The sequence below is a fragment of the Phyllosticta citriasiana genome (genome assembly GCF_038021145.1).
Source record: "Phyllosticta citriasiana strain CBS 120426 chromosome Unknown IWZ02scaffold_1, whole genome shotgun sequence".
NCBI classification, from domain to species: domain Eukaryota; kingdom Fungi; phylum Ascomycota; class Dothideomycetes; order Botryosphaeriales; family Phyllostictaceae; genus Phyllosticta; species Phyllosticta citriasiana.
The window spans coordinates 2,681,495-2,706,486 of record NW_027117278.1 but is presented as its reverse complement, the minus strand read 5'-3'; the positions used below and the strand labels follow the sequence as shown (position 1 = coordinate 2,706,486).

The window sequence follows — 24,992 nt, the reverse complement described above, 5'->3', positions numbered from 1 at the left end:
CCGTGTGTTCTGTTGTATGGGTGTGGCTCTCCTCTTCTCCGCTCTTTGCCGGAAACGAAGAAGGATGGGACCTGGCACATGATGCGAAGGAAAAAAGGGAAAAAAGGAAAAACTAACGAGACTCCAGTCTTGTCGTTGTTATTCTTGTCTCGCCCACTCTCGCGTCGCTGTTGTTGTTGTTGTTGTTGTCGTTGTTGGTGGTGTTGATCCCTCCCGTCACCGACTGCGGACACACGGTGAGCTCGCTCGTCCTCTTTGCCCAGCCTCTGCTGCTGTCTGCTGTATCACCTACCTCGACGCGTCTCCAGACTCCAGTCTGCTTGGCCTTAGTCTGACGCATGTACATATTCTCCTTCAATTGGTATCCATGGCTCTGTCGCGACAGACGCGCAGCAGCGAAAGCGCCGGAAGCGAAAAGTACCTACCTAGCACGGAAACCTCGTGCCGGGCAGGCAGGCAGGCAGGCATGCGCGGGGAGAAAACTCGCTCCCGCGCGCTTTCCATAGCATAGCATACCATACCATACCATACCATACCATACCATAGCGCTCGCCTTCTCCAACAGTTGACGATCGTCGATAAGTGCGTGCGTGCGTGCGTGCGTGGCTACTTACGTCTCAAAGCCACCAGCAGCAAGTGGATTTCAGGGACCGCACGCGAGCGGCAATGGCTCCTCACCTCACCCACCTTACCGACTGAATTGACCACCAACAGCGCTGGCATCATCCACTGTTTCTGTGACCCTAGTAGGAAGAGGAGGAGGAGGAGGAGGAGGAGGAGGAGGAGGAGAAGGAGGACGAGTACTCCTAGGGCAAGGAGCGGTGGTCTTCCTCAGCTTTCGTCAACAACTTACAGCGAACAGTGACTACCTGACTGGCACCTCCACTACATCCTTCGTCGTCTTCGTCGTCGTCGTCGTCGTCGTCGTCGTCGCGTCGTCCTCAATTCTTGTGCTTATTTCCGGCCGGCCGCCCAAACGGTACGGTAGGTACGGTAGGTACGGTAGGTACGGTACATGCCCCTCTCCAACTGCCGCTGCCAGCTGCAGTAGGTAGGTATCTGGTAGCCCAGCCACCCACCACCCACTTACTCAACTTATGCCAGCCATCCAGCCATCCAGCCACCACGCTTTTCGATTCCAATTCCAGTTTCAATTCCAATTACCTTTCTTAGCAGCCGGCCCGGCTGTCCATGCTAGTTGCTTGCTAGACCCTGACTGACTGACTGACTGACTGAGGGAGTGAGGGAGCAAGCAAGCCCCGCACGCACGCACGTACGCATGCATGCTTGCCCGCTTGCATGCTTGCTTGCTTGCGTGCGGTACCTGACTGAGGGTCTGGCTGACTGTCCCTGACTATCCGCTTGCGTATATGTATGTAATCAGAGTCTCCAATGATAAAATCAGTAATCCCGAGTTGTGGTCCCTGAGAGAAAGACACAAAAAAGAAAAAAATCTCAGGGATCAGACCAGCAGACCTTTCGAGCATCAGGCAAACGGTGATCAACGCGACCAGTACCTGTGCTGTGCTGTGTCGACGCAGCTATGACGAAAGCTGAGCCGAGTCTCTCCCGTCAAGTCGCGAAACGTCGCAAAACGTCGCGCCGCGCGCATCCACACTGCCGAGACGCACCGTTCGCTCGCTCTTTCGCTGTGCCTGATTCGTTTGAGTCGCGTCGGGCATCCCAATTCCAAAGATAGTCGTCGTCTCTCTCATCTTGATGAGGTATTGATGAAGTGATAGTAATGGCATCTGATTCGTTCTTTTACTTTTGCGCCGCCGCCGCCGCCGCTCTTCCCTCATGTCCACTACCCTCGCAACAACAGCAACAATAACAACTACTAATTGTTCTACTTTCTGCCCCTCCCAGCAGCTGCAGAGCGCACGAGTGTAGCCAGCGGAAAAGCCGGCACCTAGGCCGGCCGATACGTAGAAGATGCGCAGGTGGCAAAAGAGCCCAGCCAAGCCACCGCGAATGGAAAAGAAAAAATTGGAAAAGGAATAAACCCCGCGTGCCTTGTACCCCATCGTCCTGACCCGACCCGAATGGAAATGAGTATATGTCCCTGAGGAGGAGTGACAGGTGGTAGTGGTGATCCCGGCCCATGCGTCTAACCCGTTGGAGAGAAAATCAAACTCGTCCCGACTCCCGTCATACCTTGTTGACCAGAACAAATCAGCAAAGAGGGGACGAGTAGACGTAAGTCCCCATCTCGAAAAAGAAGCAAACCCATGGAAAAACAGAGCAGCCCATGCCGTGGGTGTATCTTGTGATAAGAGAAGAATGATGAAAGAAACAAGACCCGGTGTGAAAAAAAAAAACTCTAAACGCCCCGTTTTGCCCGCGTGTAGCTCCGTATCGTAGCCATGACGGCATGCGTCTATTGCGTGCAAGGTAGTGGTTATCTTCATGAGGGTAGGTAAGGAAAGTTACAAAAGGATCGAGGGAGGAAAGAACTTATGATAAGAATAGGGCGGGAAATAGGCCCAATTGGTCCGCTTTGGACACCAATGGGTAGAAGGGAAGAGGGCAAAAATGTGGTATCAACTCTAAGGAAGAGACAGAAGAAGCAACAGCAAGCCAGCGAAGGAGTGTATGAGTCGCAGTCCAAAGGTTCCTAAGCCTCGTACTTGCGCTTCTCCCCGGTCTCCCCGGACGCAGACGCAGCCATGGCCAGAGTGTGCAATGGACCCATGGGCTCGTAAGACCCTGGATGGGAGGGGTTGATCTGGTAGCGGTCCGGGGGAGGGTAGGTTTGAACGGACTCGGCGTAGGGCGACACGACGTAGTCGTCTGCAGACTGGACAGCAGACGCGACGCCGTAACTTGAGGCGGGGCTGACAGGCAGAGAAGGATCGACCAGGGAGGAGCTAGTTGCTGAGGGTTGCGAGGACTGAATCGGGGATGGCCTCGGCCGGGTTGGCGTTGGTTTCATCTTCTTGCGTGCTTCGTCGCCATCCTTGGGCGCGGCGGTGCGGGCATTGCGGCCGTTTTGGTGAGTGCGTCTGTGCTGCTCCATGTTGTCCTTGCGCGTAAAAGCCTTTTTGCAGTCGGGGCAGACGGCGTCCTTTTTGCCAGTGTGCTTCTTGGCGTGGCGCGCAGCGTGGCCAGAGGTGGTGAAGTAGTCATTGCAGCCAAAGGTCTTGGCCAGAGGGCAAGGGTACTGGTTCTTCTTGGTCTTCGGATTGGTGGGCGGCATTGGCTGGCGCTCTGTGCCGGGCGGTCTCATGAAGACGTGGTTCGGGTACGACTGCGGGGGCGGCACAAATGGCAGCATGGCGCCCTTTGGCGGGTACTGAGCGGCCATTTGTTGCGAGATGGAGAAGTAGGGAAGCGTGCCTGGTTGAGCACGAGGCGAAGGGCCAGAGTCTTCGTATGAGTACGAGGGCGTCACAGGCGACGGCGTGTTGGTCATGGCGGCCGAGTCGGTGGAGTCTGAGCGCAGCAGCTGTGGTGTCTGGGGGGAGAGAGGGCAGGGCGACGAGGCGTAGCTCGAAGTGCGCGAGCGGAAAGCCGAGGGCTCCAGCGCGGGCACGTATGAGGCCGAGGTGTCGTCGTTGAGAAGCGAGACGCGTCTGCCGGCCGAGTTCTTGCCGTCCATGGTGGTGATGGTCAAAGGCGACAGCGAGGTGGGTATTTGAAGAGGTCTGTCGCAGTGCGTGCTTGGGCGAGTCTCTGCAGCAACGGGGCACAGAGACGGAGGAGGAGGTGGGAATGCGCTGTGGAGGCGGTTGTTGAGGTAATGGAGAAGTAGGATGGGATCTTGGGGGGAGCAGTTTGGTAGAAGTAGGTGGTGGTGGTAGTGGTAGTGGTAGTGGTAGTGGTAGTGGTAGGGTAGGGCAGGGCAGGGTGATGGCGAGGGGCCGGCGGCAGAGAGCAGCTTCTTATGGACGAAGCTAGAAGGCGCATCGCAAGCAGGGTTTTGGACGATTGCCCTGGGTCGCATATGGGCATTCGCAAAGCGCATGAGCTGCGGCCATGCATCAGAATGGGAGACTCGGGCGAGCTAGCGCCCCGCGCAAAGCAAAGCCACGGCTCGCGTGGATCTCTCTTCTCATCCACAAGCCATCATTTCCCTGCCTCTGTGGGTTTTTTTTTTTTTTTTTTTTTTTCCTCTTTCTTTCTTTCCTTGGTCGTCGTCAGGTCCGGGACAAGGACAGGCCCATGAACCTGCACCCGCCCGCCCGCCCGCCCGTGGCGCCCTCGCTGGGAATTCCTGGTCGACTGCGAGAAAAAGAGAATGAGGCCGCTTTCGGCCGTGGCCGCAATGGCGCCGCCGTCCTGTGGTCAACAGACAGTGGGAGCTGGGGGAGCGGCGCATCCCTTGGGCACGAAACCACTGGCATCGATCGATCGATTCGATTCGACTTGGTTGTGTTCCCCTCCCGCTTCGGGCAGGCCCCACTCCGCTACGCTACCGGTACTCCTTGCTTCAATCAAGAGCAGTGCTTACTCCGTACAGGACAGGACAGGACAGAAAGTAGGACTGGAGCAGTCCAGTTGTCGACGACCTGACCTGACGACACGTACTGACAGCATGGTGACGGCCTTCAACGTCATCTGCAGCAATCAACAACATATGTAGCAACCTAACATGAACCCAACTTTTTTTTCAGGAGGCCGTTGCAGCAGTCCACAAGTCAGGTCCATGGCGCACACGAGTCGCCGACTTTGGCTGCCCGTGGATTGCATCACAGGGTGTTCATGCTGGGCTGAAATGGCTGCAGGGTTCCTCAGCGACCCCAGCAACCCTCTGCGGGCGCCTAGGCTCAGCCCGGTGGGCCCTCCCCCTCGCAACAATTCTAGATCACCCTGCTCATCCTCGATCCCGCTGCGACTTGTAAACCTCGCCGGCCAACGCTCCCAGAGTCCGAAAAGCCCAAACCCCCCTCCTCCCCCCATTGCCCTTCTCCCTTTGCTTCACACCACCCCCCCCTTCGGAGATCTGTCCAGGACCCTCGCCTCGCCCTCCAAACTCTTTTGTATCCCATGCCAAAAAAAGGTCGTTCGCTCTTTGGGCGCCAACGCCTCGACTCGCTGAAACTACTGACTTGTGCCGCTGCTTGCTCCGCTGGGGAATCGATCCAAATTTGTCACTCACTGCGACCGCCGAGGGCGTGTCGCGGGCGGACGAGGAGGATGACGTGGGAATGTGGAGTCGCTCCTGTTTGCTGCGCTCCTCAGGGTCCGACGCGCTGCTGCGCTCTCTAGGCCCGCCGACCCGGGTCACCAACGGCCGGAATGCGGTCCAAAGCTGCATCGCACCGGGATTTGTGCGCCGCGGATCCGACAAGATCATGGATCCGCCCTGCCCCGTCTCTCTCTCTGCATTCGACGCTGCTGCGAGAAGCTTCGTAGCCAGAAACAACAACAAAAAAAGAAGTCATGAGCTTTCCTACACTTCCTACCGCGCCGTGCACCGTCCCGTTTTCCCCCTTTCCTGCCGCGACCTCTTCTTCTCTTTGCCCCTTAGCCCGAGACTCGCCCTCACCATCATCGTCTCGTCATACTGAGCTCAACCAAGCTGCTCCAGGCTGGGCTGCTCCAGTCCCCTCTTCCCTCCCAGCACGTGGCTCGACTGTGCCGTGCAACCTCCAACCGACCTGTTGAGATCGGAAACTCTACCAATCTCACAGGGACACGCCTCTGCCTGTGCCCTCTGCAGCCCTGCTGCCCGCTGCCCCGCCCTCCACCGCCACCCTTTCCAAGCCCCTGTGGCCATGCTTCTACCACTGTGGTACTCCCCATCCGTTGGTCATGGGGGAAATTTGCAGCCATGCGACCTTCCCAGATAGTTGTCTTCTCCGCCTTTGCCAGCTCTCACCGACTTGCTTCGTTCCTTGATTCAAACCCTCTTAGGCTTGGGATTTGCTGACCTGCTGGTGGTGGCCTAGCTGCTGAAAGCAAAAACAAAACGGTTCGTCATCAGCCTTGTTCGCACCGGCCAAACGACCATCTCCAGGCTCGCCGTATGGTGTGGTGGTCTCGAAAATCATGGTCTGCTCTCCACAGGGTGTGTCTGGGCGCGAGCCACAGCCTGCGGGCGGTGATCAAGCTCATCACGATGCTGAAACGGGAAACTATGACGAAGCTGGCGCCCACCACAAGCAGCGACCGTCCTCTCGGGTGTCGATGTTGTGAAAGCATCACGAATCAAGGGACCGAAAAAGACCGCGCAAAAAAAAAAAAAAAAAACTGACTGCAACGGGCCAGCAGCGAATTTCCGCCGTTTGCTTCTCCTGCGAACACCCCCTCCCTCCCTCTCGATGGATGCCCTGCAAGCCACAGGAGACGAATCCAGACATCAGGGTCCCGTTTCCTGATTGCAGTGTGTGTGCATTTGGAGAGGAGGTTGCTGCAGGGTCGATTGTTGCTTGCCCGCAGGACAACCGGTGCACTGGTACATGGCATTGGTTGCGGGAAACAGTCCGTCTGGATCTGCAAAACGCTCCCGGGCAGGGCCATGATCAACGCCGAATGAGTCTGGCCAGAGTAATGCGATAACGCTGATTACCATTTGCTATTTTGGCCCAGCAGCAAAGGGAGCGAGGAGGGCATCGTCCAAGTGCAGCAGCCAGCGACGGGCAGACAAATCAAGGGGTCTGCTGGTGTTTTGTGGACGCGCCAGGGGTGTGAGTGTCGCTCATGCGGGCCTGGGCCAGGCGGTAGTGCTTCTTTTGTTTGCTCAGCTTGGCAATGTCAAGCGACAGAGTGTTTATTGCTGCAATTGGCTCATCACGTTCTTCCTAGCCGTCGTCGTCGTCGTCTTCGTCTCCGTCTCCGTCGCGCGACCATGAATCGCTCTCGTCTGCCTCGCTCAAACGTCCCCGCCGAAATCTGCCCGTTATGTAACCGAGAAGTCATCCTTACAACACTTCCGCCTTCCCCGGAGGAGGATGAGCGACCAGGAGGCGGGCGGGGGGGGTGGGGGGCGTGGCGAACGTCATAATTCTCGGCATCTTTCGGCAGCATCATGATATTGTTTTCCCTAACCTCTCTCTCTCTCTCTCTCTCTCTCTCTCTCTCTCCACCGCCCACCCAGGAACATGACTAGGTAGTCAGCTTCGCAACGCACTTTCTTCGGTCTCGGCCTGGGCTTCTCCATCCAGCCATGATGGTGAAAGCCAACTTTCATTAATCTCCAGAGAGAGTCATGAGAGGATCAGCAAAAGGGAGAATCAGTTGAGCCATTCAATGACGCCGGCTGTCGTGAAGCGTTGCGTCATTTAATTTTCGTCGACAGCTGCCTATGTGTGCACTGCCTGCATCCGTCGTCGTCGTCGTCCAGCAGCAGCAGCAGCAGCAGCTGGCTCGCTCCTTTCGCCAACCCAACCCATCACGAACGGTACGGCGCCGGGACGTTGCGAGTCCGGCGGCCTTCTGACATGAACCGTCTCTCCTTTCTCTCCAAAGGGCTGCCTGGTCGGTTGGGTATCAACAGTACAGTACCTACCTAGGTACCTACCTACCGCATCACGGCATCTGATGCTCGTGCCATGCGATTCTCGCAACCTACGTCTAAACCCAATCTGCGGGCGGGCTTCTATCCACACTCCATCCATCCGTCCATCCATCCATCCATCCGTTCCAAGATTTTCCATTTTGCGTTCGCCGTTTTCCAGGGATGTTGCGCTGCGCTTCCCGTCCAACCGTTGGTTGTCCGGCATGGCAGGACAGGACAGGACAGGACGGGCAGGGAAGGGAAGGGAAGGGCACTAACAAATCAACCAACCAACCACCCAACCAATCATGCGCCAAACCCTCTCATCCATCTATCCATCCATCCATCCATCGCAACCAGGTAACAACACGCGTGCGTGCATTACAGAGCCAGCCAGCCAGGCAACAAAAGAACCCTTCCCTCCCTCCCTCCCTCCCTCCCTCCTCGGCGAGACACAGTTTTCGGCGCGCGCGCGCCCAGCAACTGAATACCCTTCCCTTGTCTTCCCCTCCCTTCCCTTCGCTCCCCACTTCAATCCTTCAATCCTTCAACGCGCGCAACCGGGTCAAGTCAAGTCAAAATGTGCACGGCGGCGACTCAGAAGCCAGCCGGCCCACTGGCCGCATCCATCCATCCATCCATTCACCCAACAAAGCGCGGAGTGGAGCCAACGAAGGAATGTAAAGATGTGGGTGGGTTTCCCCATCCTTCGCACCATGGCATTCTGCCAATTTACCATGCAAGATCTACGCTTGCTTGCTTGGCGTTTGGTCGTTGCACATGACTCGACTCGACTCGATTCTTCTGCCGTGTTTTAGCGCGGACAGGAACGGTCGTTGCTCTCTCTCTCTCTCTCTCTCTCTCTCTCTCCCTTTTTCTCTCTCTCATCACTCGTATTCAGAATAAATGGGGCAATCATGTCCGTCCGTCCGTCCGTCCGCGCCTGGAATCAGACCTAGGGAGGTTTTTCCGTTCGCAGCACGCACAATCTCACAGACTCACTCCCTTAAGCAAGTGTTGGTGCGGGTGCGGGTGAGACACGGATGGAATGCATGTATACAACGGCAGGCAAGGGGCTCGGGGGAGCGCGGCCGCGGCGGCGTTTGCCGGCGGGCGGGCGGGCGGGCGGACGGGTTCAGCGACTCCTCCCTACCTGATATGTACCAAGAGAGAGAGAGAGAGAGAGTGTGTGTGTGTGCCTGGGCATCAATGACGAATTGATGGATGGTCTTGAAGCTTTTTTTCGTTTTCTTTTCTTAATTCTTACTTCCTTTTCTTTTTTCTTTTTTTTTTTTCGTTTTTCCGTTTCGTTTGGTGTAACACGCAGCGAGTGAAGTGTTGGGCCTACTTCAAAAGATAGGGCGGAATGGAGCGCTGTGGAAGCAGAGGAAGTCTCCCTACATGCCTTACACTTGTACTAGAGGTATCTAGATACTCGAGCCCAACGCACACGGGTGGGTGGTTTGGAGAGAGAGAGAGTGAGAGACCAAAGAGCTTCCGGCCAGCCGGCCAGCGGCGCAAGACGTGCGTGCGTGGGTGCGAGCGTGCATCAAGCACCACCGCAGGCACCTCAGCGCGGTAAGTACAGTACCTACCTACGTCTGCACCATGCATACAAGCTTGCCGCTCTACTGTAGCCAGCCTTCCTAGGCTTGTTTCAACCTTAACGCTGTGCTGCAGCAAGTCGGTCAAGTCTTGTTTGGCCGCAAGCAAAGCAAAAGACTATCTACCTTGGGTAGGTCTGTCTGTCGGCTCTTCCGAGCGAGCAGCTACCTTACTCCAGTCGATCGAAATGCCGGATGGGGTAAGCCGGCCTGTCGATCCCTTTTCGCTCGTGCTTGCTGCTGGTTGCTTGTTCGCGAGCGAGCGAGCGAGCGAGAAGAAAGTTTAAAGAATTGAAGCTTGCTTGCTTGCCTGCCTGCCTGTGTGCCTGCCACTCGCTTTTCCTTCGTCGCCTTTGACGGCCGGGCAGTTGTCCTGCGGTTATTTGGTCAGTGAGTAAGTGGTGGCGACAGACGACGGTAAAGCATCCGCCCACTACTACATGGCTTCGCTTCGTTTCGTTTCGTTTCATTTTGACGCTGCTCCTGTTGGCTCTTTTCGTGCTGTCTGTCTGTCTGTCTGTCTGTCTGTCGATAAAGACACCGGGCGGCGTGGCAGGGATCATGTGCCGGTCCGTCTTCTGTCTGTGGCAAGGTACATAGTTTAGCTGCCCTTGAGAAAAAAGAACGTCGACGGCCTTTTACGGGTGGAGCGAGGCTGATCTACAGCCTTTTTTTTTTTTTTTTTCAAAAAAAGAAAAAAATAAGAAAAAGAAAAAAAGAAAAAGGGAAAAAATAGCGGCGGCTGGGGCTCGTAAATAGACCTCGTAAACACAATTCTCCGCTTCTCTGGCAAAGCACAGCGCGGCACCAGCAGAACGAATGACTTGACGAAGGCGGCCAAGACAGACAAGATGGGCTTGTTGGAGGAGCAGGAAGAAGAGTGAGGAGAAGGGTAGCCCGCCCGCCCACCGCCTCCCTACCTTTGGTCGGCTTACCCTGCAGCAGCAGCAGCAGCAGCAGTGTTCCTGGATAGGGCGACCGGCGACCGGCAACCGGCGACCGGCGACGGCCACGACTTGTTCCCCTCACTCCCTGGACACTTCATCCACCCCACCCTACCCTGCCGTTATGGTCCCTTTTCACCTCCCGTCACGTCTTCCATGTCCTGGGCTGGGTATCTGGGTGCCCTGGACAGGCTTACCCACGCTCCGCTACGCTAGGTACCTACACTACACCACGCTGCCCTGCCCGTCCGTCCGCCGGCTCGCCGCACCCGGTAACCTTCGTCCTTCGCCATGAACCCTCCCTCGACCGTCCGTCGTCGTGCGAGAAGGGCCTGGTGAATCCCTGACCTAGCACGTCAGTATATAGGTTTCTTAGCTGGGCTGCGAGGGAGGGTTAGGCTGGGTTGGATTGGAGTGTCGTTTGCTGACCGTCAGTGGGAGGGAGACACGCTGGGATGACCCTTACACGCCCGCTCTCAGACAGAGAGGAGACAGACGGATTGGATGGATGGATGGATGGATGTGCCCTGCCGCGGCTACACCTTCTTTTGCTTGAGTCTCTTGTTGCGGTTTTGACATTCAAAGCGGCATGGGATCCAGAGGTAAACACTTTGCTTCATGGCTGGCACGGTACGTACCTAGCCACGGTAAGGTACCGGGCAAAACTACCGTCTCGTTGACCAACAGACTGCCTGACTTGCCTGCGCATGCATTCTACTCCTATTGAAACCACTCCCTTGGTTGACTCCAATCAATACTGGCCAGCCAGCCAGCCAGCCAGCCAGCCAGCCCAGCAAATCTAACACGCAGCAGCAGTAGCAGCGCTCTCAACAGACGCATCTGCTGCTGCTGCTGCTGCTGCTGCTCGCCGTCCATGTCTGTTTCTCTATTGGTCTAGCGCACCTGCCCACGCCGCGGCGCCACACCCGACCACCCATCCAGCGCGTCTTTTCGTCTGTCCGTCTCTTCGCTGGTTCATTTGCTAGGTACTCAACTCACATGCGATGATGACTCGACGACTTGACCTCTCATTCATCCCCACAAATGCTTACTCCTCCACACGAGGATCTGACCTGAGGCGTGTATGTGTGTGTTTGCGTGGCCTGACTTCCTGACGACCCCACCACGCACTTGCGCACCCACGCCCTCGTAAACTCATCCTCCGTGCTGCTGCTGCTGCTGCTGCGACTGCTTCGCTCCACATTTCTTTCTACTTATCTGCTTATGCCACATGAGACAGACAGATGGAGAACGAGGGAGAGGTAGGGGGGAAAGTCGGGCCTTCGATGGCCGACCTTCTGCCCGATTGACTGACTTGCTAACTGGGTGGATGGGCCGTCCATCCGCATCCGTGCACACGTCCTCGTAAGTCCACCGCGAGCACGTCAGAGGAGCAAAATATCTGTCTATCTATCTGCGTGGCTTGACCGCTACGCTTACTCGGCTGGCGCGCAGGGCTGCAGGGGGGAAAAAGAGAGAGTGAGAGAGAGAGAGAGGTGAAGAGCTTTCTATGCGCCGGGTCTGCGGCTACATCTCGTGTTGTCTCGTGTTGGAGTAGCGTTTGTATTGCTTGCTTGACCTGCAATGACTCCTATATTTGGAACATGCTTTTGTTGTGTGAATTTTGGAAATTTTGTGTTGAAGGGCCAGGTAGTGAATGAATGAATGCTTCTTGTTGTTAAATAAAACTTTGATGGTGATTTTAAGGGCTACCACGCTGCTACCTGGCACTATCTCGCTCTTCCCTCGCCACATGTAACCACTCCACATCCGCATCTGCATCTGCATCTGCATCTCTCATGTAAATAGCTTCTTACCCATCTACCTACCTATCTATCTATCTACCTACCTGCCTTTCTTACCTAGGTATCTTCCTAAATCCACACCGTGCTACCTGGCAGGCACCTTACTCGCATTTCCCAACGCACAGCACGCGAACCAACCATTCCGCTGCATCGCGCTCCGTATCTCAGCACCGCCACCCAGCTCCACCCAAGCAAGTAAAGACTCCAAGAGTGGAAGGTGTCAGACGGGTCTCTACCCAACGCCCCAGCATCATCCCCGCCGTCCATCGCCCTCGCTGTCCCGGGTTCGGCAGCGGGAGGGACAAAGCGTGCGTGGGATCTCCCTGTGGGGCACCTGGCTGCTGCTTGCCTGATTTGGGCTTGTTCCTTGTAGGTGTGTGTGTGTGTGTACTGTACCGGATGGACGGATGGGGATGGGGTGAGGGTGTTACTGTTGGATGTTTTGGTCAAGGAAGGAGGGTATGTGGGAGTTGCATGAAGATTTAGTTTGTTGAGCTTTTCTAAAGGAGTGATTGAGTGAGTGAGCACCTAAGTTGCTGGATGAGTGAGTGGATGATAGGCGGGAGCCCAGGAAGTACATACCTAGGTGAGGCAACTATACCGAGCGAGCTACTTATGGAGGGCAGGTGTGACTCGCGGATTCCCATCTCACTCGCTCGTGTCCGCCACTTCATTCGGTTCAGTCTATTATTTCCTAATGCTCTTCCACCCTACACTTACCTGTCTCCTGCGCTCCTCTCTATGCGCGTTGCGTTAAAGGAGAGATGCTGGTATTGACTAACCCCATAAACCACGGGTACTGTACTGTGTGTTGGGGTGCGGTGCAGTGTCTCGGGATGCGCGCCACGGCACCTCCACCTCCCTCACTACAGCAAACCAGGGCTTGCCCGCCCTCCCCTGGTCATATTGGGACGGAAGGACGAACGTTGGGGGACGCCGGGTCGGTGCCTTGGCTTGCCTCGCTCCAACAGTCGCAGTCACAGGTAATCAATTTCGCTGCCCTCGTCCCCCCATCCGTTGGTCCCTCGGTCCCCTGTTCAGCAGCGTGTGTAGGGTAAGGTAGGTACCTAGCGAGAAGCAGGCCAACCGGTCCGGTCAGGGAAAAAAGGGCTCGCAACCAGCCTCCCTGGTGAGCCTGGAAAGGCAGGGAAAAGCAGCAGCGCGGAGGGAGGGAGTACGGCGGCGGCGGCGAGCCAACTAGCCAGCCAGCCAGCTAGCTAGCTAGCTAGAGCTAGGCGTGTCAATCAGTCAGTCAGTTCGTTGGGGTAACTAGGTTACTTACCTAGTGTGTTGGCCGGCGGTTGGATCGTCCGTCACTCAGGGATGCGAGTAGCCAGACAGGCAGGCAGGCAGCAGCAGATTGACGGATGGATGAACTGATAGATATTTTGGGAAAAGAAGGGAGAGAAAGGGAGAGAGGGTTCGAGGGGTTTGCGGACCTTGGGTGTCTCGACCGTTGGGGATGAGTGGTGCGAGCGGAGCTTGGAGAGTTGGGGACGGAGGGGCAGACGTTGATGGGTTCGATGGGGTAGATGGAGTGGGTTGGCTGTTTGTCTGCCTTAATTGCTGCAAGGGATACGATACATGTTTTTTCTGCACATGCTCTTGTTGTTTGTGTGATTGGGTCGGAAGCTGTGCTTATCATTCCTACCGCCCCCGCTACTATGCTGGTTTGTTGACTGACCGACTAGCGACCGCCTGGAAAAAGTACCTCTTTTGTGTCTATGTTGATTGCTTGAAAAAGGCAGGGCACAAGGAAGCAGAGCAGAGCAGAGCAGAGAAGAGAGCGCAAGAGGAGACGAGAAGATGTCAATTTTCTTGGACTGCTGGATTCATTTCTTTGCTTTTTCTTACCGTTTGTCCTGTTGCGTTTTCGTGATTCCAGTAAATTTGGATTGCCATACTGGCTTCTTCATTTCCTCTTCTACCGCCTCTGTCTATTTGTTGTTTGATTGAAAGAAGAGGAGCAGTAGAGTAGTGGAAAATTAGAGAGGATTGTACGTGCTTGACGATTCTCTCTCTTAGAATGTGATGGACCACGTAGGAGAACTGCTTTTTTACATTGAATTAACCATTCAACTCCACTCCTGATTCCCATAACCCCCTTCTCCTGTTGACTTTCACCGTGTGTACACATCATTCTGGATGCATGCGATGAACGGGGCAAGTTAAGTGGCATGTCTCTCAGCTTGCGTCGTACCTACCTATCCACACGACCACTGCCACCTACCCCTTTCACATACCTGCATACTCCTCACTCTTTCTAACCACGCGAACGTGCTCGCCCCCTGCCACCTCTGGTGCTCCGTTCTACCCTGCACACCCAACCCAGCCTTGACCAATAATAGAGGGACCCTCCACACACCACCCATTGACCTACCTCCCATGTACCTTACCCACACCTACATACCCACCGTTTGACCTGCACGCCCGTTACAGACAGACGGCCGCATCAAACGTCAAACGCAGAAACACGACACACCACGACCACGACACAACTTTGGGTACTGAAGACAGGAGGAGAGTAAGTAGATGCCTTACACAAGCCCGCTGTCTGTCTGCGTTGTGCGTCAGATGGATGTGCTGTTGGCTGACGTGACGGCAGGGCCTGCCCCTACCCTACCTCACCCTTATCCATCCTTCAGGGATGAATCGCAAGTCCCCATCAGACGAGGCGCAGGGAGCGCAAAGGCGGAGCAAGAGGAAGGAGGGAAGGGTCTCTGTGCAACTAGGTTCGAACAAAACGTGCGGCAGGGAGGGCGTGTGTGATGGCGTTTGGGCGCGTATGCTGCTGTGTGCTGGGTTGCATGTAGAAAGGCAGAGAGGGAGTACGTGGGGCGGAGGGATTGTAGGGCGGCAGGTAAGGCGGAGTGTGACGAGTGACGGGCTGGGATGATACAGGTGTTGGAGTTGAGCTGGAGTGATTGAAGTGCGTCTCACTGCCGATGTGGAGCGTCAAGATGTTGCGTTGACTTTGCTGTCTCGCTCCATCTCGTCCTTGTCCATCTGGAGAGCAAACTTCTCGAAAAACTGGACGAGTCGACGTCAAAGCAGAAGCCAAGCCTCGACGTTCAGGCGGACGGGACAGGCGAAAGAAGAGGGCATCGCAGGGCAAAGCGGACAAGGCAGGGGAGAGCGCGGCAGCCGCGGGCAGGCTGCAGTCCAACGTCCAAGTCGAGACAGGGGTTGCTGATGCCCGGCCTTGGTCCATCTAACACAACGCAGTCGAGACAGCACACGTAGGTTTGGTGGTGAGACGACACACCACAACTCCGTCATTCTGTCGATAACTATCTCTTGTAACATGCATCCACCATCGGTCGACGAGGGCGAGCCTCGGCATCGTGCGGAGTATATTCGGGGGGGAGGGGGGGTCGAAGCAGGGCGCTGGCGGACAGGGTAATGGAGAGCGTGAGAGAGCTCCTGGGCTGTTTGGAAAACCAGTTTGATGTGGTGTCTCAAGAATTTTTAGGAAGAAGAGAGTTGTTCTGGCGTCCGAAATCGAAGGGAACGCATATCGTGTGTCCGAGAAGAGCAGCATACTAGCGGACGGCAAGACGGACGGCAAGACGGACGGCAAGATGGGCAGACAGACGTGGTGATAGAGAGACGTGTGGTTGTGAACGTGGTCGGCTGGCTGGCTGGCAAGTACGGAGATCGAGATCTGATACGGATACGGTGCGGGCGACGGGCCGGCTGGCGGGTGCGTGTAGATCGCTAGCCAGGATGTGTAGGACAAGTTGAACGGCACAACCGCGATGTAACTCACAGAGCTTAAGAACTCGTCTCCATATTTCTTGTTCGAACATGGATTTGCGAAAGCCTGAACAGGCAGTGGCTGGCCCGAGAAATGTAGGCGACGACGTGGGGCAGAAAATTCTTGTTCTTCGTGAGTGAGTCGAACCGGGGATGCCTCGGACACGGGAAGTATGCTGGTGTTGGGCCGCCGCGTGCGCGGCAGGGAGCGACGCTTTCGAGTCTGTTTGTCCCCAGGGTAAATCAATGCATTCTTGCCGGGCGCAAAAACAGGGTAAGCTGGGTTGTTGTCGAGCGAGCGAGGGACGTTTTGCATCCCTGAAGTGAACGGGGACCTTTAAGGGTTTGCATGCCTGATTGCCTTGGTACCTTACATGCCGTACCTGTTGAAGGCGGACAACCAAACGCGCCTTTGACGCACGCTGCGTGGCATTAGTGCGTCATGGACGCAGGTACCGCACGTTTCGTCTGTTTCTAGACGCCTCTCTGTGGTCTCTCCGTGGTGGTCGACGAATCTGGCGGTGCGCGACTCAAGATAAACAATCATCAAGTGAACCGTCGAACAAGACTATCTCGCTGATCTTTCTGAGGCATTTTTGACCGTCTCTTGGTGATTTGAAATCAAGCATTCGAAGTTTCGAAGTCCCGGTCGTGCAGCTTCCACGTCGGTGCTCCTCTGGATATGCCTGATGTCCCGCGGGGCTTTAGCCGAGCGTGAGGGTTTCGATACCTTCCGCTGACAAGCAAAATCTTCCTTGTCGACCCGGGTTTGCACATGCTCTAAATCATGGCGTGGTGGAGCGGGCCACATGCACCCTAGAAGAAGCCCTGTAGACTGCAAAACAAGGCTGCAAAGCCTGAGCGTCAGTCGTGAAGGAAAGGTTCGCTGTGCAGGGCCTGAAGCTTCAGAATTGCTAGCGCCCTGGAAGTCGTGGGCGGAGCATGAACGGCTCGCTGCAAGCCTTGGGCAGAGGAGGAGTCAGACTGCAGAGCGGATTGCGAGCATTTGACTTTGAGAAACGGCTATCACGTTCTGCGATATACAGCAGGCCAATTGCAGAGCAGTGAAATCGGAATACTTGCCATGTCTTGTCCCTTCCAAGAAAACTTTCCTCGCTCTTCCAAGGCGGCATGTGGATCCTGACTTTGAACCTTGTCTAGGCATAGGGAAGGGCAAGCAGAGACTGACCAGACGCTAGTCGGCAGTCAGGCAGGGACAATTTCTCTGAGGCCAGCTAATCAGGGCCGCGAGTCGCACCTTTTTTTCCAGCTTCGGCGTGTCAGTCTCTGTGCTGGCAGCGGGCCTATTTTGGAAAAAGATTTAGCGTCCTCGCGGCGTCAGGGTCCATTCATGGTCGGATCTTTCGTAGCCACCGCCGACGACGGGAACAGCTGTCTAACGCGGCGCGTTTCATGCCGGCAACGCGGACGCGATTGGGTTCGGCGCGGACGCACGCAAGAGGGTTCCCTAAGCCTAATACAAAGCAGAGCTCAGCGCAGCGCAGAGCAGTGCGAGTCTCCTTTCCGTGTCGCAGCCGCGTCTCTCAAGGCGGGACAGCTCGTACAGGATGATGTGGATCTGGAGGGCGAACGTCGTCTCGGCGACCCCGCGACTTACTGCATCCGGAAAGGTATTGAAGTTTGGTCGAGATGCTAAGTAGGCAGACCTTAGGTTGTCCAGCTCCCGAATTCCGCGGGCCAATCATGGCTTGTCGTAGTGCCGGGGACGGGCAGTTGCAAGACCGCCTTGAATCGTTGTGGACCCCCGAAATAGACCCTATCTTCTCTTTTCAAACAACCTAGCGTCTGTCACATCATTCACGCTCGCCCTGCCCAAGCTGTCGCATCGTCTAGCCCCCTCCTGAGCCATTGAACTTGTCGGCACTTTGTTTCGCGCCTGACGCCTTCTCCACGTCTCCACGCGGCCACTGCGCACCTGTCAAACGCAAACCTGCTCCGGCAGCTTCCAGTTTGACAGCTGACACTGCCGTCGGCTTTTGACGATGCCTCCGGGGCTTGGTGGAGCCGTGTGAGGGGCGAGGGGAGCCGAGACTCAGAGTTGAGGCGGATGCGGAAAAGGTCAGCGACGCGCGTCAACGCGTTGACGTCACGCGATGGAACCTGCGTTGTCGTGCGGAATCGAATTTTGTATAGCATAAGACCTTCATGAACCTATGGGCGAATGAAGCGCCTGGTCTTTTGGCTTTCGAGGTTGTTGTTGGCGACGGTCGGACAAAGTTCGCGGTCTCTGTGGACGGGACGCCGATGACTGAGCCCACGTGCTCACGAGGAGGCCAATTGGGGAATTTCGTCTCCTGCGACATGAACAGTACGATCAACATATGTTACTAGGTGAGGTGAATTTGTAGCTCAATGTTTGGGGAATGGTACTAGGTGCAGCAAAGCTTTCGCATACATAGCAGCAGTCATAGCCGCATACCCTTGCCATTCCTTATTCTTGTGAGAATCCGAATAGTCTTGCCATGCATGGGTAGTGATTCATCAGTCCGGCTGCCTCCATTTCGAAACACAGGACATTTTTCTCTTTCGCAAACTTGTCTCTTATCGTGGCGTCTTCCATCAGCTGATTTTCAGACGCAATGACACCGTAATTTACCACTGGATCGTCTATGCGCTTCTCCCGATCTGGCCTGGAAACGAGATTCTCCTCGTCAGTGCCGCATACGTCGGAGCAGAGGTCGTCGATGTTTTGGTCGTGTTGTGTGTATTCACTCTTTAATAACCGATCTGTCGCCAAATCTGGCCTCGAGAATTTTTCTCGTAGTCTATCCTTGCTTTCGAGAATCGAACTGATGTTCTCCTCAAATTTATGTACATCCAACTCGTGGTCTGCGGCTCGAAGCAGATGTGGTGGTTGATTGAGATATCGAGTGTTCTGGAACGCTTGGTCCTGGACAGTTTTGCCAAAGTCGTATTGGAATACGCCGCCGCTTTGCCCATCAGTTTGAGAACTGACGACGATGTCACCCAGTCGAATGTCGTGCTTCGTGGTTGGCGCGCCACCCGCGATGCCCACCCTCAGCCCGATTCTGACATTGACAAAGGAGTGTAGCATGTCTGTTGCGACGGTCGCAGCGGAGGTGAGGCCGTGTACTCCATTTGTCAGGACAGCAATGACAACGTTGTGGTTGCCCATCCGTCCGAGCGTATGGTCATTTTTATTGTTCGCCGACACGTACTCTGGTCCTTACTGTTTTTCGTCCAGGAATTGCTGAGCTGCAATGTATTCCGTTCGTATAGCACAGATCCAACCCACCGTCTACTTATTCGGGTTCGACATGGTGGTCGGTTGGGAAGGAGTTCCGAGACCGAGGGGAGAAGATATTCCAGATAGAAGATTGCCAAGATCGAAGCGAAAGGCAATATTCCTCTACCTTCAGGAATGGACCATAGATTGAAGCTGAGGCTGAAGTTTAGGACACTGAAGACAAGAGCGGACCCGTTGGACGGGTATTTGGTCAGCCCTACCCGTGCTCGGAGTTCTGGGTCCAACCATTGTTCTTGCATAAAACTTTTGTAGGAATAGGGCCTCATCTGCATGCAGAAACGTGGTGGCGAAGCCTCCATGACGGCAAAAAGGAGCCCAGCTGACAAGACTCTGGCGTGCAGAGTCTGCCAATCACTCTATTATGGGCTGCTTATGCAGGTCGAAGATCCGGCCATCCCGACCGTAAGCTAATAAGGAACATCAGCGTCCAACCAGAAAGCACGAGCAGACATAGCTGTCAACTAAAGCCACAGCAACTTGTGGCTGGTGGGGGCCAGCCTCATGCCATACCTTGCTTGTCACACTACTTGACTTTGCCTTTGGTTCGTCACAAACAAATCGTCACTGCTGCTCCGCGGATCCCGCTGAGTGTTGGCAGCCCTGTGGTAAGACGGTAGTCTTTGAGTCTGCGAAGGAGACGGGGCGCAGCAGGGCCACGTCATGGCAAGGCCTAAGTCACATTCGAGGCTGCTTGCGATTTGGATGAGGCTGCAAAAACGTGTTCATTGCGGCCGTAAATTTCCAGAGTCTGTTCCGATAGGACCTGGATCGGCGCCTGCATTGCTGGTCGTCGTGACCTTGAGGCTCCGGTTGTTGTTTTTGTGTGGTGCTCATCCCCCCTATCGCGGTCTAAAGCGTCAGATGTTTCCACTTACCTTGGTGGCAACCGCTCAGCCTGTGCCTTCCCCTCGTGCCACGCGCGCTCAACCCAAAAGATAAACCCAAAAGACAAACCTCAAACCAGAAAAGGACTCTATCAAGACCACGAATCCACCTACAGCAGGACATTTGAATGTGATCCTCACCTTGCATCGGCCAGCCGTCGGACTGTTGCTGCTGCCCTTGCGCACTGCTTCTAGCCAGGAAAATCGCAAAGCCAAAAAGCTAAGAACCGCACACAGATTGAGTCTGCATAAGTATGACCACAAAGCTGCTGTTCAACTGTCATGCTGTTGTTCTTGGTCAAAGGTATCGATTTGATGGATTGCTTTCCTGTTGCAAATGAGCAGCTGCCCAGGAAGAAACCAAGGAGAAGCAAAGGACCCGGGTATGATGACCTCAGCTCAGTCAAGAGACAGAAGGAAACAGGCCGTCAAAGGAAGAAGAACAAGAGCAAACTTTTGCATCGCACCCTTTACATGAAAGAGCCCAGTACCAGACTTGAAAATTCAAGGGAGACCTCGTCCAGAATTAACCGCATTCGCAAGTTGCGAAGTATTCGGCCGATTTTCTGCAGACACATATCAGCAAAATGCATCAAATCGTTGTGATTTACGCGGAAACTCACCCGCATATCTCTGATAGCTGTCGAGATACAACTCGTCCGTACTCAAAGTGGCCTGGACGCTCTCGTTCTTCTCAATCGCATCCACCAGCTTGCCCCATCGAGAGCCCGGTTCGGGGTCCGGCCAGCTGCGGTAAGGCTTCAAGACGCGGTTCAAGCGAACGATCCAAGGAGCCACCTGAATATCGACGTAGGATATCTCCCTGCCCAGGAAGAATGGCCCAACTGGGTCTGCTGCGTTGACGAGCTTGCTGATTTGATTCGTTAGCTCCGAGGCATGCTCGATTTGCTTCTCCGTGTCCTGCTCTTGTAGGAAGCGGTAGAAGACGGGGATGATGTGGCGGTTGACCTGCTTTGATTAGCCGAGGCTTCGTGTTGGCTGCTGGTATCGTACGTGGTCACTCCACAACCGGCTGTGCGCTCGTGCCTTGGCGTCTGGAGGCATCAATGCTTTTCCCATGTTCAAGTCCTCCAGCTATTGGGTGTTAGCTTGGCACTTTCTAGCGCGATGGTGGGCAACTTGCGTATTCCATCAGAACGGTACTTTCGTAACATCCCCAGTCTCCGTGGCGCAAGGCAGGAACTAGGCCTCGAGGATTCACTTCGAGGAGAGACTGCGGTTTCTTGTAGGGATCCACTTCGATGTATTGGTATGGTATCTTTTTGTACTCCAAAGATATCCATACTCGCTGGACGAAAGGGCTGACAAATGGATTAGCAGGCGATGTACATCGAACCGAGCCTGGAAACCATACCAGAAGCAACTTCCAAACAGCTTCAGATCATTGTCGGTCGAATGCCTTTTGACAGTCTCAAGCGCCTTGCCGGTAGCTTTGGTGCGATAACCCTTCTTGTCATCCTGCTTTGCTTGGGTCTGTTGTGCGTCTTTTGCATCAGCCATTGTACTAAAGCAGTTTCGCAGTATCGCTGAATAATTGAAGTGGGGTGATGAGGGTTGGCGAGGAAGAATGAGCCGTGCAGAGTGATGGAATTGCAGGATCTGAGGATGTAAACGCCCAAGGTATGACGACACTTTGCGAGATGAAAAGAGACGGCAGGTGTAATTGATCATGGAGAGCAATGTTGATTGAAGTTGAAATGACGGAAGCTCTAGAGGTTGAAGGTGTGATGACGCAATAAGCAGTAGCGCTCACGTGAGCGAAAAGCGGCGGCGGAATCAAGATATTTTGTGCAAAAGGTCGTTGCGCATGAAAAGCATGCATGATGGGGATAGTGAGATTGTGTACCTCTTGTGATCTTTTCTTTGCTTTCTCCTGCTCTCGCATCCAACGCGTCACGCTACTCTTTTTGATCCTGTCACTGTCTTGGAGAGTATGCCGATGTGGACCAGGATGTCCGTCAACCTTGCCATTGGCTCCATTGCCATTTACACGCTGTATTGTGAATATCTTTCCATGATATGGTGAAGGATTCATCATTGGCGCAAAAGGCCATTGCTGATTCTGTTGACCAAGGCCACCAGTGCCTAGATCGAGGGAATCGAGGCCAGCTTGGGTCGAGGACGAAGTATTAACTACCTGCTCAGTCGATTGGCCAACTGCCTCTGGCGTTGCGGCTCCAGGCTCGTATTCAGTAACCCTGATCTTGACGTCGCAAAGATCGCGCTCGCGCGCAACGCGTTTGCGCTTCTTTTTGAGCGGGTCGTCTGACTTGGGAGTTCCTGAAGGACGTCCTTTTAGACGGCAGTCCATGTAGTGCGAGACAAAGGGTTTGCGTTTGTATCGCTGCGTCGAACGATGTGAATAGATATTATCCACATGTGGCCAGTAGGTCTTGTATCTAAAGGGGATAAGGTCAGGCATAACTGGATAGATTTTACCAACATACTGATCTTCGGTCATGACAACGGTCTCATCAAGATGGAAAAGCCTGTTTCGCCATGCCGCGAGGCCCGGGGGATCAGGGACAAAGCTGGCATGGCCGTCGTCTTGAGCAGCATCGCCATCAGCGTCTTTCCCCGCGGCAGCTTCTGGCTCTTGGATTGGCACTTGGTCAAAGCCTTGCGGTTTCACAAAGCTGTCTAAGACAAAGTGTTGGCTTTGTGTTGCACCGTAGCTGAATTGGCCAACATTTAGCGCTGTTGGCAGAAAGCTTTGCTGGGGCAGATTGGAAATAGATTCCAAGGGTCGGCCATGTTGGTTGAAAAATGCGCCCGGTTGACGAATAGAGCGAGGGTCAGACACTTGGCCAAGAAAGCCTTGCTGAAGCAAAGTGTTTTGGTCAGCAGGATGCAAGCCAAACGCACCAGCGGCTGCTGCAAAATTCTGGGCAGCTCCAAGGGTTTGGTCTTCTTGGGTGTGGTGGAAGTTGTGCAGAACCGCAGGTTGCAGCGTTCGGAGGGTAGGCGGTGACTGCTGGCCTGGATGAATGGAATCCATCTCCAGAATTTTTGCCGCTGCTTTAATGCTTCAGTTCGCCGTTGCGAACCGTCACGATCTCCCCTTTTCGCAAAATCGTTTATCCGCCTCAGCCTCTGTCAGCCTCTGAAGAATCAAAAGTTGTTGCTGAGACCATGCTTGTAGCTAGTGCCACGAATGGGCCACGACTTTTATGGGCGACCCAAGCACATGCCAAAGGGTGCGACAAGGTACACAAGCTGGATTCAAGGGATCATTTCTTGTTTTCATTGATTGCATGTGGATAATTTTTGGTCTTCATCTGATGACCTTCCTTAGTCGTGACCCGCGACGCCATCGCTTTCAAGTGGCATCGTCCGGGGTATAAGCATTTGTCTTCCCTCAACTCCAGCATGTCTCCAACATGAGCTTCATCATCGCAAGGCCTATCGCAAAAACGATTACGACTTGGCAGCACCAGCCTTGATGAGGAGGATATCTCCATCCTCAACGACGTAATCCTTACCCTTGGTCATAATCTTACCCTGGGCTTTGACGGTTGCTTCATCACCCAACTCCTTGAGAATGTCGAAGTTGTAGACAACTGCCTGGATAAAAGTCTTTTCAAAGTCTTTCACGTGTTAGCGCGAAGATTCATCTCGGTCGACATGTTTACTTACCAGTGTGAATGACACCGGCAGCCTGGGGAGCCTTGGTGCCGGTGCGGATAGTCCATTGCCTGACCTCGTCGGTACCGGTGGTGAAGAACGAGCTTAGGTTCAGAGCCTTGCGCATGGTGACGATGGTCTTGGGCAAGGCCGACTGAGCACCAATGTTCTTGCACTCCTCCTCGACCTCAGCCTCCGTCTCAAAGCGCGAAAGGCGCTCCTCAAGGCAGATGGAGATGGGAATGATGGGGTCGCCAGTGGCATGCTCCTTGACCCACTCGGCAATCTTGGGAAGATGCTTGTTCTTCTTGCGAATGTAGTCCCTCTCGCTCAAGTTGACGAGGTAAACAACAGGCTTGGCGGTAAGAAGGAAGAGAGTGTTGATCGTCTCGACCTAATGCTTGTATTAGCATTTGCACACTTCGATTGTATAGAAATTCAAAGGATGGAAATCGAGTGGCTAGATCAGACGGGACGTCTTCTCACAAAGACCTCGAAGCGTTGTTTTTGGTGAGGCTTTCGAAGAGCTGGGATTATATCGGGCAGAGCCCTTGTTCATCATAAAAGCAAAGGATGGAAGAAAAAAGTTGCGGCGACCTACCTCCTTTGGGGACCATTGGCCCTTGCGGACATCCTTGCCAGCCTTGAGGTGCTCAAGAACCTTTTCGACGGTAGCTTGTTCTTCCCGAAGCTTCTTCATTTCCAAGCTCTGACCACCTCTCCTGGTCTGCTTGACGTAGCCCTCGTGGGCCTTTTCGACAAACTCAATGTCCTTGATGCGCAGCTCCTCGCTGATAATGTCCAAGTCGCGGACCGGGTCGACGTCACCCTCGACGTGGATGATTTCAGCATCGTCGAAACATCTGACCACCTGGAAAATGGCATCGACGGCGCGAATGTGCGACAAGAAGGAGTTACCCAGACCGGCACCCGTTGACGCGCCGCGAGTCAAACCAGCAATGTCGTAGATGGTCAGATGGGCGGGAACCTCAGACTTGGGCTTGTAGTGCTTGCACAGCCAGTCGAAGCGCTCGTCGGGAACAATGACGCGAGACTCTTCGGGCTCAATGGTGGCATAGGGAAAGTTGGCCGGGTTACCGAGGTGGCACTTGGTGATGGCCTGAAAGAGCGTAGACTTGCCGACGTTGGCAAGGCCGACCTGAAATCACTGTCAGGGTAAGAACTTTGAACAGCAACGCGGGAGTGAGGCTGCCTACATACGATGCCGGACTTGAGGTTGTTGCCGGGCCTGCCCAGCAGCACCTTTTGCTCAGGTTGGGCCTTCTTGGGGGGCATTTTCTTCTTCTTGCTGCTCGCGTAGGTGCGGTGAAGGGTGAAGACGAAGCACTGGACGCGGGATCGAGGGGGGATGGCAGAGCCGGCTTGGTTGAAAGCGACTCGAGGAAGGTTGGGTATCAAGGAATTGAAGAGCTGGGAAGGGGTGGTTGGAGGAATCTTGGCCGAGCGAAGATGGAGACGACTACTAAAAGTCTCTCCAAAGTTGCAGCGGTTGAGGGATGGATGGAGAAGAAGTGGGATGGTGAGAGAGGGCGAAGGGCCAGCGCAGCGTGTTGGTGGGGAGCAGCAAAAATTCGCAGCTTCAGTTCCTCCGCTCCGGCGAGTT

At 54.7% G+C, this 24,992-nt stretch overlaps 5 protein-coding genes across 5 annotated transcripts; all 5 read right to left on the bottom strand.

Annotated features, from left to right (window-relative positions):
- Positions 1 to 2,617: 2,617 nt before the first annotated feature.
- IWZ02DRAFT_369255 (uncharacterized protein) lies at positions 2,618 to 3,601 on the bottom strand (the record flags this gene model as incomplete). The annotated part of the gene is made up of 1 exon (XM_066764420.1): positions 2,618 to 3,601. One exon carries the CDS (start codon positions 3,599 to 3,601, stop codon positions 2,618 to 2,620), a length of 984 nt encoding a protein of 327 aa, XP_066627507.1.
- A 10,614-nt stretch (positions 3,602 to 14,215) lies between these two features.
- IWZ02DRAFT_30835 (uncharacterized protein) lies at positions 14,216 to 15,135 on the bottom strand. Its single transcript, XM_066764019.1, has 2 exons — positions 14,418 to 15,135; positions 14,216 to 14,352 (listed from the first exon to the last, which is right to left on the bottom strand). Exon 1 carries the CDS (start codon positions 15,003 to 15,005, stop codon positions 14,523 to 14,525), a length of 483 nt encoding a protein of 160 aa, XP_066627506.1. The 5' UTR covers positions 15,006 to 15,135; the 3' UTR covers positions 14,216 to 14,352; positions 14,418 to 14,522.
- Positions 15,136 to 17,804: 2,669 nt separating this feature from the next.
- Positions 17,805 to 18,874, bottom strand: IWZ02DRAFT_30750 (nucleoside phosphorylase domain-containing protein). Its single transcript, XM_066763999.1, has 2 exons — positions 17,991 to 18,874; positions 17,805 to 17,865 (listed from the first exon to the last, which is right to left on the bottom strand). Exon 1 carries the CDS (start codon positions 18,705 to 18,707, stop codon positions 18,003 to 18,005), a length of 705 nt encoding a protein of 234 aa, XP_066627505.1. The 5' UTR covers positions 18,708 to 18,874; the 3' UTR covers positions 17,805 to 17,865; positions 17,991 to 18,002.
- Positions 18,875 to 20,227: 1,353 nt separating this feature from the next.
- IWZ02DRAFT_486974 (glutathione transferase) lies at positions 20,228 to 22,742 on the bottom strand (the record flags this gene model as incomplete). The annotated part of the gene is made up of 7 exons (XM_066769313.1): positions 20,228 to 20,289; positions 20,347 to 20,692; positions 20,738 to 20,818; positions 20,946 to 21,045; positions 21,099 to 21,217; positions 21,591 to 22,143; positions 22,192 to 22,742. 7 exons carry the CDS (start codon positions 22,740 to 22,742, stop codon positions 20,228 to 20,230), a joined length of 1,812 nt encoding a protein of 603 aa, XP_066627504.1.
- Positions 22,743 to 22,965: 223 nt separating this feature from the next.
- On the bottom strand, positions 22,966 to 24,978 carry IWZ02DRAFT_440639 (P-loop containing nucleoside triphosphate hydrolase protein). The gene is made up of 4 exons (XM_066766850.1): positions 24,590 to 24,978; positions 23,970 to 24,527; positions 23,381 to 23,762; positions 22,966 to 23,331 (listed from the first exon to the last, which is right to left on the bottom strand). The coding sequence occupies exons 1-4, from the start codon at positions 24,662 to 24,664 to the stop codon at positions 23,162 to 23,164; spliced, it is 1,185 nt and encodes a 394-aa protein (XP_066627503.1). The 5' UTR covers positions 24,665 to 24,978; the 3' UTR covers positions 22,966 to 23,161.
- Positions 24,979 to 24,992: the final 14 nt, after the last annotated feature.

Coding starts and splice junctions, on each gene's coding strand:
- IWZ02DRAFT_440639 (XM_066766850.1), bottom strand. CDS start 24,664: ATGCCCCCCAAGAAGGCCCAACCTGAGCAAAAGGTGCTGCTGGGCAGG. Junction 24,528..24,589: donor ACAACCTCAAGTCCGGCATC/GTATGTAGGCAG, acceptor CAGTGATTTCAG/GTCGGCCTTGCCAACGTCGG. Junction 23,332..23,380: donor TGCCGGTGTCATTCACACTG/GTAAGTAAACAT, acceptor AACACGTGAAAG/ACTTTGAAAAGACTTTTATC.
- IWZ02DRAFT_30750 (XM_066763999.1), bottom strand. CDS start 18,707: ATGGGCAACCACAACGTTGTCATTGCTGTCCTGACAAATGGAGTACAC.
- IWZ02DRAFT_30835 (XM_066764019.1), bottom strand. CDS start 15,005: ATGGACCAAGGCCGGGCATCAGCAACCCCTGTCTCGACTTGGACGTTG.